This window comes from Neodiprion fabricii, chromosome 3 (assembly GCF_021155785.1).
Source record: "Neodiprion fabricii isolate iyNeoFabr1 chromosome 3, iyNeoFabr1.1, whole genome shotgun sequence".
Lineage (NCBI taxonomy): Eukaryota > Metazoa > Arthropoda > Insecta > Hymenoptera > Diprionidae > Neodiprion > Neodiprion fabricii.
Window position 1 is genome coordinate 5,298,105 of NC_060241.1, and position 17,648 is coordinate 5,315,752.

The 17,648-nt window shown below is 34.1% G+C and overlaps 1 protein-coding gene across 1 annotated transcript in view; it reads right to left on the reverse strand.

Annotated features, from left to right (window-relative positions):
* Positions 1-10,116: 10,116 nt before the first annotated feature.
* LOC124178406 (zinc finger protein chinmo) overlaps positions 10,117-17,648 on the reverse strand; it is an 88,819-nt gene continuing 81,287 nt past the window's right edge. Inside the window, exon 7 of the mRNA XM_046561695.1 lies at positions 10,117-10,832. Within this exon, the coding sequence (XP_046417651.1) occupies positions 10,615-10,832 (218 nt within the window). The 3' untranslated portion in view covers positions 10,117-10,614. The remainder of the gene's footprint in view (positions 10,833-17,648) is intronic.

Consider the following 17,648-nt stretch of genomic DNA (forward strand, 5'->3'; position numbering starts at 1 on the left):
ATATTATGCGTATATATACATATACATGTATATGTACGTCGTTATTCTTTCTTTTTTTTTTTTATTTTTTTTTATTCTTTTAGTTTATTTTATTTAGTTTGTACTTGCATTTCCGGTTTCCTGAGAAAAGAATATAGATATATATATATATATATATGTGTGTGTGTGTGTGTGTGTAATATTTGTACGCGTATGCGTGCATGTGTGTTCGCGTTCGTGTTCGCGCGACAACAGAAGATCCACGTAAAAACCCAACCCTGAAAACCGTGTACAAAACATACCCGGTTTCATGAAGAATAAAAATGAAACGTCTAATCAGTAGGTAATTCGTTCGTCGATCAATTTCTTTATTTGGTTGCGCTGACGGAACTTTTTTTTTTTTTCACGTATCAACTTTCCGTTGTCTGTATAATATTGTGATGTGTAAATAATATTGATAATAATGACAATAATGATGACGATGATGATCATAATAATAATAGTAATAATAATAATAATAACAATAATAACAATAATAATAATAATAATAATCCATTATAGTGTCTAATAATTTATTACATTGGCACGTATAACGTATGCATAAGTATTCGTGTATGCTTACGTGCTTCTACATATATATATATATATATATATACACATGTATATACGCATATATGGACGATCATTGTCGTTACACAACGTGTATTCATACAATAAACACGGCGTTGAACATAACTTTTTATTATTATTATTATTATTATCATTATTGTTATTGTTGTTGTTGTTGTTGTTGTTGTTGTTGTTTTTGTTGTTGTTGTTATAATTTTTTACATTCCACGTAACACGTAAATATATATACATATATATATATGGTAACGTAAAACGTTGTAGGAGATTAAGACATCGCATAGAATTTTTTTTTAAACTTCTGTTCACCCTGTATAAATGCGCAGTTATACATGTATGTATATATATACGCGTTGCATATGCATACCCGTTATTACACGTGTGTATATATACATTTATTTATTTATTTATTTATTTATTTATTTATCCATTCGTTCGTTCGTTCGTTCATTCATTCGTTCATTCGTTCATTCATTTATTTATTTATTTATTCATATGAGGTATAGCATATTTGTACTGTGGCATTTTGCATAACGCGTCGATAAAACATAACAACGTACACCTATGTATTTGTTTTTTTTTTTATTTTTCGTGTGTTTTTTTTTGTTTTTTTTTTTTTTAATTTTTTTTTTTTTTCTCTCTTCATCTTCTCTCCTCCTCTCACTAACTCATCTATTTTCGTCGAACGATATCTCGACAATTAACATCCGAAGTTCGGTCGCACGCGGAATAGCAATCTGATTCACGGGGATTGCGAGATTGATATTTTTTTTTTTTCTCATCATCGTCAATTCTCGTTCTTGCTGTTACTATTATTTTCTATCGTTATTTTTATTACTGTTGTTATTATTGTTGTTGCTATCGTTCTTGCGTTTGTTTTCGCGTAGAGAAATTCTTCGTCCTGTTAAACGTATTTCGTATTTTTTTCGCTATTCTGAACGTGTATGTCATTCAAAGTTTCGCATACACATGCATACATATATACATATACATATATATATATATTTGATAATATTATGTCAATCGATGTGTTATAAACCTGAGTGCGAGAGTAATCGGATCGTTTGACGGTATCGTTACTATTATTATCATTATCATCATCGTTATTACTATTATCATTATTATTGTTATTTTTATTGTTATATATCGATATTGTTATTATTAATATCATCGTCAACGTCGTCAACTATCCCCTATTATTGAATATAATTAATTTCTCAATTGTTATAATTAAATTTATTTTATTTTGTACTATTAACCACGGCATTTGTTAGACAGAAGCCGCTTTTGAGTCACGAAACTTACAGAGTCGCGTGTTGCTGTAATTGATTACGATTATTATCCGTATTGTTCAATTGCTAATAACGTCATTATTATTATTATTATTATTATTATGCTAATTGTCATATCGCTATTATCATCATCAACCTGGGAATTTTTTTTTCGCATACGGAAAACGTTGATATTGGTTACAACCGTTACCGTTATTCCAACAATTTGTATCGATGACATGCCGCAATGACAATAATATTATTAACAACAACAACAACAACAACAACAACAACGACAACAACAATAATATTAGTAATAACAACAAGAGTTATAATAAAAATTAATTAAACAACTAAAATATTGGATAATAATAATGGTAATAATTGTTATTACTTTTTATAACGTCAAACAACGTCGAAACAATTGTTATCCTATATACTGGAGCGTACCAACAATAGTGATAATCGTATTAACAACAACGTTACACGCAATGATTCCGCTCGTAACGCTTGCCGAGAAGTAAAATACATTGTATGCAATACACGCATGTAACGATAATCAATGGTAGCAAGTAATAATGATAATGATAATAATAATGATTACGGTATGAACCGTGATAAAGCATGGTTTTTTTTTTTTTTTTTTTCTTTTTTCTCCTACAGTATCGTTAGTTGCATGAATACAAGAAAATACGACGAGTCGACGGTGACTTGAGGTAGTTGTTTGAAAAACTTTTCACACGCGATACGCGCCAGCGAAACGGAAGAGAAAATCGTGTTTCCTCGTGAAAGATGATAAAAAAAAAAAAAAAATAAAAATAAATTTGAAAAACCACGGTGAAATAAAAAATAAAAATGTTTGTTTGTTTTTTTTTTTTTTTTTTTTTTCAAGCCCGCAGTCGGAATTCGATTCCTCCTCTTCAAACGAACAGATTTATCGAGGATTGCGTTGGGCTGTAAGAAAGGAAAAAAATTTCAACAGAAAAACTTGAAACCGATGGATTATTGTTACCGATCAACCGGGAAGCGAGTAAAACTTGCGAGTCCTGCAATTTGTATTTTCCTTTCTTGAAAAAACGGAGCTGAGACGAAAAGAAAAAGAACTTTTTTTACCGATGTGACTCGAAAATGAGAATAAAAAAAAAATTGACTTTCGAAACGATTTTAAAAGAAAAGAATTGCTTCGTAACTCCGATTCACGTGACAGCGCGGCCCTTGTTATAAATTTAACATTGCATGTGTGGTATGCGTTGATACATTTGTGAAATTATAAAGCATATTCGTCCGTTTTTTTTTTTTTTTTTTTTTCTTGATTTCCGCCGCGTTTTCTTTCCGTTCGCTGTTTTTTGTTTCCCATTAATCGCGACGTAATATTAATAATAATGATGACGATGGTAACTACACCTTACTTCAATAATTACGTTAGTAATGATAATAATTACACTGAGAATAATAATCGTAATAATCATAATAATAATAAGAATAATAATAGTAACGATAATATTACATTGATTAATTATTATCTAGGTACCTGTTTCACTTATACAATACATAATATGAATATAATATATACAGTAAATATATGTATATATATATATATACATATACATATATATATATATGTATATGTTCACGCTTAAGAGTATGAAAACAAAATCATTGTTTTTTTTTTTTTAATTTTTCGTCGAATGAAACTATAATTTGAATCATTTTTCATTATTCAGTTTAATTATTTCACTATTATTATCGTTAAAATTTAATTTTTCACCAAACTGTCGCGTGGTTTTCTTTTTTTTTATTTTTTTTTTTTCTTTCAATCCCAACCGCACGACACAGCGAATCGGCTTTTCGGCATGAATTTGGTATTTTCAAAAACTTTTTTTTTTTTTGTTTTTTCCTCGTTTTTCGCGTACGTTTTTTATTTTTTTTTTTTTTTTTTTTTTTTTACTCCTGAAATCTTGTTTTACCCCAATAACCATCGAATGGCTGACAGGCCGGCACCGTAACCTTTTACATAATCATTACGAATCTTATTCACTATATATTTACATACGTATAACCATTTCCACTTTACGACAAAATCTTAAATTTCGTTAAATTGGTATTAATTTTTTTTTTTTTTTTTTTCTTCGAATTCTCGTTCCCTCTCCGCTCAGCAGAGGTTAGAAAAAAATAAATTTAATCACAAACCCCCCTCCCCGGCCATTTTTTTCCCCGTAACGAAAGTGAAAAAAAAAAAAAAAAAAAAAGAAAGAAAAAAAAAACAACAAAAAAACAAGAAGAAGAACAACTGGAAAAAATATTAATAATAATAAAAATAATAGCAATCATAACAATAACGGTATTAGTATTTTTTCTTCTTTGTTTTTTTATTACAATAATAATAACGATAATCTTTTCTTCTTTTTTTTTTTTCTAAATCTTCTTTATACGCATACATTATTATTATTACTATTATTATATAATTCAATCACCAGTGTACGGTGGTGTTAAAACTAGCACGGTAACGTTTTGGGTGGTTTTTTTTTTTTTTTTTTTTTTTTTTTTACCCTCCTTGTTTTTTCGTCCTCGATTTTAATATTTGTTCTTTCCTCCCTTCTCTTCCTTTTACATTAAAATTATAGACGATAAAGACGATCAAAAAAGACGATGATGAAGGAAAACAAAAAAAATGTCACTTATTACATACGCACACTTAAGAGAGAGAGATATACTCGGCGCGACGTTTCTACATATGTTATATATCCATATCTACACACGTGTGCATACATGCATACATTGCATATATATTATATATATATATATATATGTTACGCGTTCAGCCAAGTTAAATAAACAATCTTGCGAGTGCGTTATATACATCCACACACACACACGTATATATAAATATATATATATATATATATATCCCCATCCCCTAAAAAGTTTTCCTCGTTACGGTTATTAATTCTGTTTTGTTTTTGTTTGTTTGTTTGTTTGTTTGTCCCTCGGTCCAATTGGTTTTTCTCCAATACGCAGCATATATATATATATATATATGTAGGTACGTACATTTGACATCTGTATACACGTAACAGTATATAATAATAATAATAATGACAATAATATGTTATAATAGTGATAATTGGATTATCGATAGTAATAGTTGATAATAGTTAATACCTGATAATGATAATAGTAATAATAATAGTAATAATAATAATAATAGTAATAGTAACAAAGAACAGCTGTTCTTAGTTCTTTCGTTAATACGCGTTATCAACTGTTTTATATGGAGAATTACCCTACGCGTGGTTAATTATAGGTACATTATAGAGGTAATGAGTAGTATTAAAATGGTAGAAAACAATTTGTATACTTCAATTTCTATTGCATTGCGTTACTTTTCTGTGTATTGTACGATATAAATATATTATTTGTAGATGTACTGACTCTGTATGAATATGTATTTTTATATATATATATATGGTAACGTGTTTTCACATAGCGTATTATCGTCTTATCGGTAGTTATTTATTACAAGTTAATGAGGTAGTCTGTGAAATTTCATTCCATTCCCTTCTCGTTTCCTTTTTTTCTTTGAAACGTTGGTTTTTTCTTTTTCCATCTCTTTAAATTCTATTTCGCATCAAGAATATGCAGTTTTCGGTTATCTCTGTTCCACTGTTTCACATCAGGCATTCAGGTCCATATTACTGTGTGTATATATACATATATATACATACACACACACACACACACAGTCGTCGGATAAAGGACTATTATTTTCTTCACGTATCTATAAAATAACTCGCTATATCAAACTATTGTCTTTGTATATAATGTATAACTCAAAGATCGTATTTTTGTATATGATATAATAATAATAATAAGAATAATAATAATAATAATAATAATAATAATATAATAGGCATATCGTTGTGAGGTAACTCCTATGATACAGCAACTAATCAAACGAATTGCATGGATGCGTTTTATCATATATAAGCTTCGAGAGTTCAACGCGCGTTATGTTAATTATATAACACGTGTATCGATATCTTGTAACATCGCTGCAACTCCGTTGTTTGCGGGATGGGGAAAGAAGTAAAAAGGAAAAAAAGAAAAAAAAAACGGAGTAAGAATAATCATTGGTTATTTGTAATTCGTATGATTTTAAAATACTGTGAGAGACGGTAGAGAAAAAAAAAAAAAAAAACCAACCCAGAAAACGAAAACAAACTATTATTACATTAATATCGTGGGTGCCGCAATGACTAGGGATCAACGATTTGACAAATAAACCATATACTTCAATAACAATCGTCGTATTTCGCGGTAATTAAAAACTATCGCGGCAGCGAAATTTTAATCGATCTGTAGAGACAGAAAAAAAAAAAAAAAAAAAAAAACGAAAGAAAAGAAAAGAAAAATCGTAGAAAAGAAATAAAAAAACCAAAACAAAAGCAACAACTATTTATACCCTGTTTACGATTATCGTAATTTATAAACTTTTCACACGAATGCCTGTCGCTATTTTTATTAATACATTTGCACTGTTTTACCTGCGTTTGTTATTGTTGTTGTTATCGTTATCATTGTTTATCAATTATCCGTGTAATAATAACAACATCACGGAAGAGTAACGTGTCAAAGAAAAAAAAAAAAAGAAAAATTTTATATATATATATATAATAATCGAAATATCGAAAAGAATAATAAACATTCGTAGAAACAAAGAGTTTAACACGTACCATCTATTTCTGTACCGTTGCCGTGTTTACCGTACGGATCATATTATTGTGAACTTTTATCAAGGTACTCGGTTTCATCCTAGTATGCATTATAAACGTATAAATAATATTATATTATATATACTTCTATTGTAATATATTTCTATCTTACTGTCAGTTTCCATTTATGTGTGTGTGTATACAATTTATCAAATTCTATTGCATATCATACGTTGTACGGTAGAAAATACGGAAACGACGTTAAGCCAGCGCGTAACGGAGTTAACGAAACGTGGTGAGTGAGAAAAAAAAATTTAAAAAAAAAAAAAAATTAATGACAACAATAATAATGATAACAATGTCAATGATAATAATGATAATAATTATAATAATAATAATAATGATAATAACAGCAGTAATTCGGAAATGGTAGGAAAATAACGGTAAAACGCAACGTCGCGTACTTTTTTACAAGATCGAAAACTATGTTGTACCACCACTGCTCACTTTCTTCGAAAAGAGCCAAAGTAAAATAAAATCAAGGTAAGATCGATGTTCGGGATAAAATCGTCGTACACGATTTGAATTCACACACACATGTATATGTGTATATATATATACGTATATATATATATATATATAGATTACAGATTAATTGGAGGTAATTGCTTTCACTGCACCTTAATAGCATTTTGGCACTGTACGTGACGTGTGTATTTTATATTGTAAATTAAACTTAGAAAACCTATTATATATTCATCTCGCATTATTATATATATATAGATATATATATATGTATATATAAAACGCAGTATTTACAACTGCGATGAATTTCTTTTTCCTCTCTCATTGATAATTAATCTGCTAATTTTCGCCAATTTTTTTGTTCTTTTTCTTTCTTTTTGTTTTTTTTTTTTTTTTTTTTTTGTTTTTTTGATTTTTTGTTATTCTCTCTTCCTCCATCTCGTTTCCCCAGTAAGCGGTAATATTACTGATCGACGACAAAGACAAGTTATTACAGTTATTAACATAATATGACGTTTGCAGCATTGTATCGCAGTTACGTATACTGTTATTATTATTGTTATCATTATCATTATCACTATTATTTATCATATTATTCACATTGGTATTATCGTTACTATAACTATTACTATTATTATTGTTATCAATTTTTATCAATAAATATTATTATTATTATTAGTATTATTATTATTATTACTATTATTACTATTATTACTATAACTATTATTGTTACTATTATTACTATTACTATTATTATTGTTGTTATTATTACTATTACTATTACTATTACCGTTACTACTACTGTTACTATTACTATACTATTACTATTACTATTATTATTATTATCATTATTATTATTATTATTATTATTGATGATCAACGTCATTGTTGATGGTATTAATTTTCATCGATCGTTATTCAATATTATTATTATTATTATCATTATTATTATTATTATTGATGATCAACGTCATTGTTGATGGTATTAATTTTCATCGATCGTTATTCAATATTATTATTGTTATTATTGTGGTTGTTGTTGTTGTTGTTGTTGTGTATTATTAATGTTACTATTATTAAAATGGATTTGTTGGCGGTTCCCCATTCCGTTTGGAATTTGCGATCCGGTATCGGGGGGGGCTGCCGGTTTACCTGAGTTTGTTTTCTTGCAAAGTTATCAAATATTATATGATATTCCTGCGCGCATTTTCTTTGCATATTGTTCTATTAAATATTTCTACTTCTCTTATATATATATATATATGTATATGTTACTGCTATAATACATATCTATGTATATTGTGTGTGTTTGTGTGTGTCTGTGTGTACGTACGTACGTACGTTTGTATATTGTATACTTTCTATTTCGGTTTAAATTTCCGTAATTACGTTTTTTTTTTTTTTTTTTTTTTTTTTTAACCCAAGAGAAATATAATAGTAATAATCTTTTGCTTTTGCCGTTGCACTTTCATTGACTAGTTTTGTGGTACGTATGTATAATATGGATACATATGTGTGTATAATATATATATATATATATTCATTTGTTTTCTCAATTTTCACCCTCGTTTTCTGGTTCCAGTAAATTTTTTTTAAATCGACGCTGCATCGTCTCATGGTTGTTACGATTATTTGTAAACACGATTTTGAAACTGGTTCGAACAGTTTCGTTTCTTATTACTAACATATTTCGCTGATACTTTTCGCATCCCACCCAATCTCTCGGGATTTTTTTTTTTTCTCTTTCGAAATCATCTCGAAAAGTAAACGAAGAAAACTACATCAAAGTAAGGATAATGTGGATATTAAAAAAATAAAATAAAACGTTCGGATGATTACAATTATCATTATTCATACATTATGTACGATATCTCAAAGCCTGCCGTTCAACAATTACTAAATTTAACCTACGTTCGATCTAAAACAATACAGCTTTTAAAATTCTTTCGCTGATTTCGTTAAATTTTATTTTTGTTTATTTGACGTATTTATTTTTTCATTTTTTCTTTTTTGGTATTTTTGGTTCGTCGTTAATTTTCGACGGTTTCGAAATTTTTTTTCTCATCTCATCCTTTTTTTTCCCTCAACGCGTCTAGTCCGGTGATTTTTTGTTTTTCCCTGTCGGGAGGAATAATAACAATAATATGCAGTAGTAAACTCACCCAAGGTTTTGAGTTTCAGTTTACACACGCACACACACACACACACACACACACAGTCACACACGTATTTATATACCCGTTTTTTTTTTATTTATTTTTTTTTACTTTGTCTTCCATTTAGAAAAATTATAAATTCAGTAACGACTGAATACTTTACATATAAACGTATATATATATATATATATATATATGTATGTATGTATATATATATATAATATGCATGTTTTTATTATCTTTGGTAACCGCGAAAACCAGCCCCTTGTTTCTTTGTTTGTTTGTTTGTTTTTTGTTCTGTTTTTGTTTTTGTTTCTTTGCTATCCTTACTTTCTCGATATTTTCTTTTGCCGTTCTACACGATATATCTGTATATAAGTATGTACGTATACATATATCTATATATATATATCTAAATATATATATATATATATATATATATATATTTATATACCAGCTATACTTAAAGATGACAATAATAATAAACAATAACAACAACAATAATAATAATAATAGCAATAATAATAATAATAATAAACAATAACAACAACGATAATAATAATAATAATAATAATAATAATAATAGTAGTAGTAGTTATTGTAGATGTACGAAGTTGGCAGTTTAGCATACTGCGTGACATGTGCAATAGTATGTGTATGTATACATGTATCTATATTCTACATGCAACACATTAATGCGTATATATATATGTATATATATTTATACACACACACATATTTATACACAGATGTCTCCGTTTTGTCTGTGTTGGTGTTTTTTATTGATTTATTTTTTTTTTGTTTTGCGTTTGTTTGTTTGCTGTTTTTTTTTTTTTTTTTTTTCTCATCAACAATTTTCTCTCGTCACCGTCTTCTTCCGTCTTCGCGTATCATCCCCGTTCTCCTCTTTCGCTCGGACAGTTCGACGACGTAACGCGACGTGTCAGCAGCATGCGTTCGAACAATCGCTCACGTCGTACGTGCACGCACGTGTCGAATACAATCAATTGTCAGGGTAAAAACGCTAAGCGAATTAACGAATCCTCTCGACGCATAGTTTCGCGTTGCGTTCGTTGGGTGAATTTTTTGGGCAGGTCCAACAGTTTGGGGTTGTTTACACAGGTTTTTTGGATTGGGAGGGTGGGGGTGCGTCGGCCGGTGGATGGATGGATGGATGGATGGATGGATGCACGTATGGGTGAATAATCGGGCGTAACATAATGTGATATAATTAATTTCCAACAACGGTCTGCGGTACCTCATCCTCAACCCCATCCCCATCCCCCGTCCTCCTCCCCGTAATTCGGCTCCTTAGAAAGCCGCCTTCTTCTCGGCGAGCATCGGCTACTGCGTAGCCGCGTTCGATTGTTGGTAAGCCTTTAGACTCAGCTCGGTTTTGTGTTCCCTCGCGATGTGACGTCGGACCGTGTTGTTCCTTGTAAATGTCCTCGAACAGAATGGACATGGCACTCTTATACCCTGATGACGCTGCCGTATGTGTGCCCTAAGATTCGTCTCGTAACCGTAGAGCCGCTCGCAGAATGGACACTTGAGCTTCTTTCCTGAAAAACGCCGTACGAAATGGATCAATTTTTTGAACGATAAAATTACCCCTCCCCGCCCCCACCCCTACGGGGATATTCCTCGATCCGTGGTTTTTCTACGTTATCGAAAATCCATGGTGTAACGCGTGAAAAATGTTCAGACGTTTGTTCGTACTTAAGGGGGGGGGGGGGGGGGGAGTATCGTTGATTCGGTGAAAAAAAAAAAAGACGCTTTTTTAAACATTTTATTCACAAGATACAGGCAATGTATTTTAAATTAGCCGATTACGGTATTGTGGAGTAGCGTTTCAAGAACATTTTCTAAAAATTTCAATGAAACATATTAAAAACCATGCCGTTCGCGGTTTATCTTTGCTGTGACGTTTGTAATTAATTTCGCTGGGTCATCGGAGATCGAAAAAATCAAACTGATTTTATTGGTTTATGAGTTTACCCAGGTAACGCTGTTGTTCGTTATTTTTCACCTTGCGTTAAAAAATTTGGCAATTTTGTTTTCAATGAAAATCGCCTTTTTTACTTTACAGTTTTACCAAAGTTTTACCTCGCAGCGACACGCGGCACGGTTCAATTCGCAAATTGCCAAACGACTGTCGCTAAATTTTTCAGAAAAACGATGCAATCGCGTAAAAAAAAAAAAAAAAAAAAAAAAAAATATATCGCAAATCAGCGGCAGATTTCCCATTCGAGTTCAAATATCAATGAAATATATCGTCTGTCCGGGAGTTTGCAATAAATTTGTAACGAGAGTTGCAGCATGATTTAATAATCCACGTGCGGGGACGTTTAATGAAACGTCGACGAGTGTTTGCGCGGTTGTTATCGAGCCGATTGCATTCGAGTGCGTGTGCGTGCGTGTGTGTGCGTGTGAATGTATAGACGTACGTATAAATAAAATTTCATTGGGTTAGCCTGGGGCCTCCTTCTACCGCTGCAGCCTCGGTTGCGCAGGCCAATGGCTTCTCGGCGCGTGCAAGGCCATCAGGCTCGTATACAACGCTAACTAATTCACTTCCTTCTAACTCGATTAGGTCACCGCCGATAAAGGCCCGTGCACAACCGTGCAGACGCACACACGTACGCACAGAGAGAGAGAGAGAGAGAGAGAGAGAGAGAGAGAGAGAGAGAGAGAGAGAGAGAGAGAGAGAGAGAGAGAGAGAGAGAGAGAGAAACGACAGATTTCTTCCTCCCCCTCGTTTCCCGCCCTCCCTCGTCGTTCTCCTCCCGTTTATTCCCCCCATCCAGAATCGTTTTATTTTATACCGAGTCACGTTACGATTCAAACGCCCAAGAGCGGGCAGAGTTCTATACGACTTGTAGTATATGACAGAAATTTATGCCTATTCACGCACCTGTTTTCAGCTACTCGACACGCTGCGTTTTATTTGCAAAAAAGGAAAAAAAAAAAAAAAAAAAAAATGGACATTAGTATTTATCTACGATCAGGTTTACCCGCGTCATGTTCGCCGATTTAAAAAAGTCTACGTTCTCGTCGTGTTGAAAAACGCTGCAGCGAGTAAGGAAGATTCTTGTTATGCTTGAACGCCGATGTCAAGCTTTCGGAAATCGACACAGCGATTTAACGAATCGTTGAATAAATTCGTTGATTATACGTGTAAGGTGATTGCAAGATTTTTAATCGGTAGCGAAATTTCGTGGTAAAAATATTTGCCAAATTTTTAAGTTGCAAATCTTTCACGGGACCATAAATATATGCGGTTATAGAGACGTTTGTGGCATTGATTACAAAACTGCGGCAAACGGTTTTAATTTACACAGGGATGGATGAAATAATCTACGCGTTAATCAGTTTCATCAATCGCGATGCGTGGCCTAATACCAAATGGAATCGAGGACACCGTTCGAAAAGTCAAGGGCTTTCATCGGTTGAAAATATTTCATGTGTAATACACCTGTAATATGCATAAGAAAACCATGAAGGTATCCTTGAGGCAATAAATATGAAACTGCTCCATGGTTTACGAACCTGCAGCATCGTCGTTATTACAATATTTTTCCATAATAAACTAATTTCTTTGCTGTTCGCGTTTCGTTTTCCATCTCTGACCATGAACGTGACTACGATCCCGACCATGACCATGACTATGACCATGTCCGCTAACCAAAGACGAAGCCCTGCAGGTATAATAGCGATTTCCGCGAAATTCCATCGAGAAAAAGGAAGAAAATGCATAAAACAAACAGACCTACCAGAATCCCCAACATGTCCTATTTTAGTTTTTTGTTAACAGCTCAACGCATTGCGAATTATTTCGTAGAAATATCAAATAGACGATTTAACTTTATTCAACAAGATTAAATCGGTAAGTCTGCCTAGATTTATGACAATAATCCGCCGCAACGCTGACAACCGGGAGTGCATTTCTGTAATATGCATCTTAAATTGCATAGCTGCAGGCGGATTGTAGTCGAGATACAGTCTGAATTGCATAGCTGCAGGCGTATTTCAATAAAATATGTATTGAATTGCATAACCGCAGGCGTAATACGATAAAATTTGTCTTAAATAGCATAACTATAGGCGGATATCTGCAGCATGAGTTTTGAATTGCACGAATTCAGACGAATTCCGTTCAAATGTGATCCGAATTGCATAAATGCAGGCGAATTCACCAAACGTTAGATAGCCGAGGCGGTAACATTTCCGCTAAAGAACAACCCGACATATGCAATATCACCGCGTAGTAGGACGATGTTTCGCGCGAAGGTCATCGAGTGGAAGCGGAGAAGTTACGAGCTTACGTCAGTGGTCCATGTCCCTTAAAGACGACAAGCGTCGTGTGTAAGTTCGGATGCCGCATCGCGCTGCGTGGCGTCGCGTCGCGTCGGCGTTTTGAGGGCCGCCGCAAACAGCACCGGCATAGAAGTTCAACCTCGAAGTATATCACCGTCACCTATACACGCACACGCGCGCAAGCGCATGCATACGCATACCCACGTTACACGTAAAAATGCGAACATAGCGCGCAACGACGACGCAAGCGTGCGGTGTAGGTTAATGTACGTATATATATATGTGCGTGTGTGTGTGTAACATGGAAGGGGAAAAGCCCCGACGTCGCGGAAGAAGGTCAACTTACGAAAGAGCCCACCAAGGTCTGCGGCCTCCCGCCCTGCCCCTTTCCCCTGACGCCCCTTCCACCCTTCGCCGCCGCGACGCCTCCGCCTCCGCGGCTCTGTTCCTTTTTTCTTTTTCTGTTTTTTTTTTCTCTACCTCTCTCTCTTCTCCCCGCCTGACGCCTGACCACCCCCTCCGAGGCCCTCATCTACGCCCCCGCGACCCTTTGCCGCTGGCTCGTCCGTAGATATATAAATTATACCCGCGGGCGCGACTTAACGCTCGGCGCCAAACAAACAAATGGATAAGATTGGTGGTGTTAGGTTAGGTTAGGTTACAGAGTTAGAGTTTCGTTGGATTGAAGGTGCAGGGTTTGTTGAGAATAGAAAGAGGAGGAAGAACCGTTATCACTCGCTTTTCCCCGCCCTATCCCAACCTTTCGCCCTTCGAATGAACGATGCAAATCGCAGGGAAGTTGAAAACGTTACAACGGAAAATCGTTCCTTTTTACGTTGCGAGATTTATCTTTGGATATGTTTTTTTTATTTGTTTCTTTCTTTTTTTTTTTGTTTTCTCTCTTCTTTTTGCTTATTTTTATCTTGGCTATGCGTGTGTGTGAATTTTTCTTTTTCTTGTCTCGTCAGGTCATTAGCTCCTTTTCGCACGCGATTACGTTATTTCATCACGATTTTCAAATTCCACGCAGAGTAATGTCACTATATAATATGGGTATATTCGTCAAGTGATTACGTTGTGTTCATTTGGTGACACTTTACGACTTGACTTCGAGTTTTTTTTTTTTTTCTTTTTTTTTCTTCCAACAGATTTTACGAAACTTGCGATTACTTTTCGTAATTCTGGAATATTTCGAAATTACAAGGATCTCGTTTTAATTTTGTTCAATCAGTTTGGCGAAGGGGGAGTTCCGTGGAAAAAAGGAATAAAAACGTAACACTGACAACAACGTTTCGAGACGAACGTATGCATACGTTGTTATAATATTATACATGAAAAGAAAAGGCGTCAAAATTTGGCGCGACGATTTGCTATTTTTTCTGTACTTTTTTTTTTTTTTTTTTTGTTTTTCGCTGGTGAAACGAGAACGGGTGAAATAGAAAGTGTATAAGGGGAAGAGAAAAATATATCCGGAGGAAATAGGGAAGCGATGCGTGTAACGGTCGCAGGGGGCCCTTGACCCATTTAATCCAATGGCGCCTAGTCATCGCGGTGTATATATATATATATATGTATATGTACAACGTCTGCACCGGCGTAACACCGTAGAAAATACAGGATGAGACAAAAAGGAGCTCGCTGATTTTTTCAGGGATTTTTCTCGTCGCGTCGTACGACACGGGATGACAAACAACGAGATGATAATCCGGCCGAGTTGGTGAAACAAGTACGAGAATAATTAAAACAAAATAATAATTGTAAGAAGGGAATGGAAAAAAAAGTGTTGAAATATTCGAAACAGGGACGAATAAAACGGATGAATAAGTATGAAAAATTGCAGGGAAAGTATTAAAGATATCCAAAACTTGGGAGGAAGTGAAAGGATGGAAAAGAAAAAAACACGAAAGTTTGAAGGAAATAAAATTGACAAGTTTGAAAGGAGAATTAAGAAACTAATCGCAAAGGCTGAAAGAGATAAGAGAAAGTGATATATACGACTTATGAAAGTGAAGAAATTGGAAGTCGTAAGGCTCACGGATGACATTGACGAAAGTCAAACTTTCGAGAATAACTGTTCAAAAAGCCTAAGAACCACGACGAATTACCCTCGTATCTCCGAGACTTAAATGACGGAATAAAAATTCTAAGCCTCCCGAGAGGGAAAAGCTCGACGAAAAATCTCAGGCACACCGAAAGTTTGGGAAAAAATTCCAGGGGGTTGAACGGCTCGAGTAACCTTGACGAAATTTTCAAAAAAAAAAAAAAAAAAAACTGGCACAACTTCGCGGTAGGAAAATAATGAAAACATTGAGGTAACGAAAAGGGGCAAATTTGACGGAGAAAAGTAAAGAAAAAAAAAAAAAAAAAGGAAATCAAGGGCGCTGCTCCGATCTGAAGACGGGGTGGATCGCCCAGCCACCCCCACCTGGTTTCTCGGCACCCCGACGACCGGGGTGACCATAACCTGCGCAACGGGGTCCCTTCGGCTGGTCCAAGTAACCCAGAATTCTGCAGACGTCAAACTCCCAAACAAATCCTCCACCTCCGCCCCCGTCCTACCGCCGCTCCAGAGAGGGAAAGAAACAGAGAAAGAGTGAGAGAGAGAGAGAGAGAGAGAGAGAGAGAGAGAGAGAGAGAGAGAGAGAGAGAGAGAGAGAAAGAGTGACGGGAGTGATCAAGAGTAATGATCCTGCGGGATGTTTCTCACTCGCTCTGTTTGCACCCTTCTCCCTTCTGTCTTTCTTTCTTACGAAAGTACACACGAGACGACCTTAACACCTCGAACCACATCCTACCCCAAGCAAATTTTGTTCGCGAGATGTTTTTGACCCGATGAAGAAGAGAGGAAAACAAAAAAAAAAATAAATAATAAACTACAACCGGTGGAAATTAACGATACTCTGTTTATATACGACACGTTTTTGAAACTAGGTTTCGATTTTTGGTGAAAGATGATTAAAAATTCTCAGCACCTTCGGTTGTGTCGGAAAATTTTTCGACCCATGTTCAATTATAACGTGGATTTATTTTCATTCTAAACCGATTTCGCGGGGTTCTTTCATCTTTTTTTTTTTTTTCTTTATTCTCCTTCTTCTTTAGGATATTCTAAAATTTTACGACACAAACCGTGAAACGAATGCTTTTCGAGTATTACTTGCCTGTGCTTGATTTTCATCTCTTCCATAATCATACGTCCAAGTGTATAGAAGGATATTTCTCAGGCGACTGCATCGTCAGAGGTATTGAAAAAAAAAAAAAAGAAAAAAAAAACTCCGCGTCTCAGTTGTGTACAACCTCCGAGTTTCAAGTTCCACTTATAGTTTTTATTTCGTTTCTATCTTTCCGTGGCAATAAGCGTAATAAGTATCTTCTGATTTTATCATATATTCCGTGTTTCCCACATATCTCACTTCGTCCATGTAATAAATACACGGCCGTGTGTTTATATTACGCGCATGCACGCGATCAAACACACGCGCATAATATTTGTTCTTATCTTTTTACTCGCTTGCTTAAACGTTCGAGGAAACCGGAAATCCGTCAGGTCCGCAGATAGCGTGCATTCGCATATACCGCCTTGCATTATAGCAAGTGGGTCTATTTCTACAATATATGACGATGCGTGATGTAATAACCCTGAAATACTAGCTAGGTCAAGTCAAACAACCTGCGAGTGGAAGTCAGAAATAAAAAAAAAAATAAACAACAAACAAAAACCATAATTTATCGGCTGTTGTCGACACGCGTCGTTGTTCAAATTCTGTCTTGGCGAAATTTTCCAAACCTTCGATCAATTTTACGTAAATTAGGTGGTCGCTGGTAAAAAAAAAAAAAAGAAAAAATCTATTAAATTTACGTAAAAGAAATCATATGTACAATAAAATATGTAAACACCTCAAGTTTCCGGCTAACTTGTTTTCGGTCCGAAAGAATATTCGAATTCAATTCTATACGAATTATGTGACAATTAATGGCGACGCAGCTGACGTGAGAAAATGCATCGCATCGTCGCATAATTCGTGTAGAATTGAAATCGAATTTTCTTTTAGACCGAAAACAAG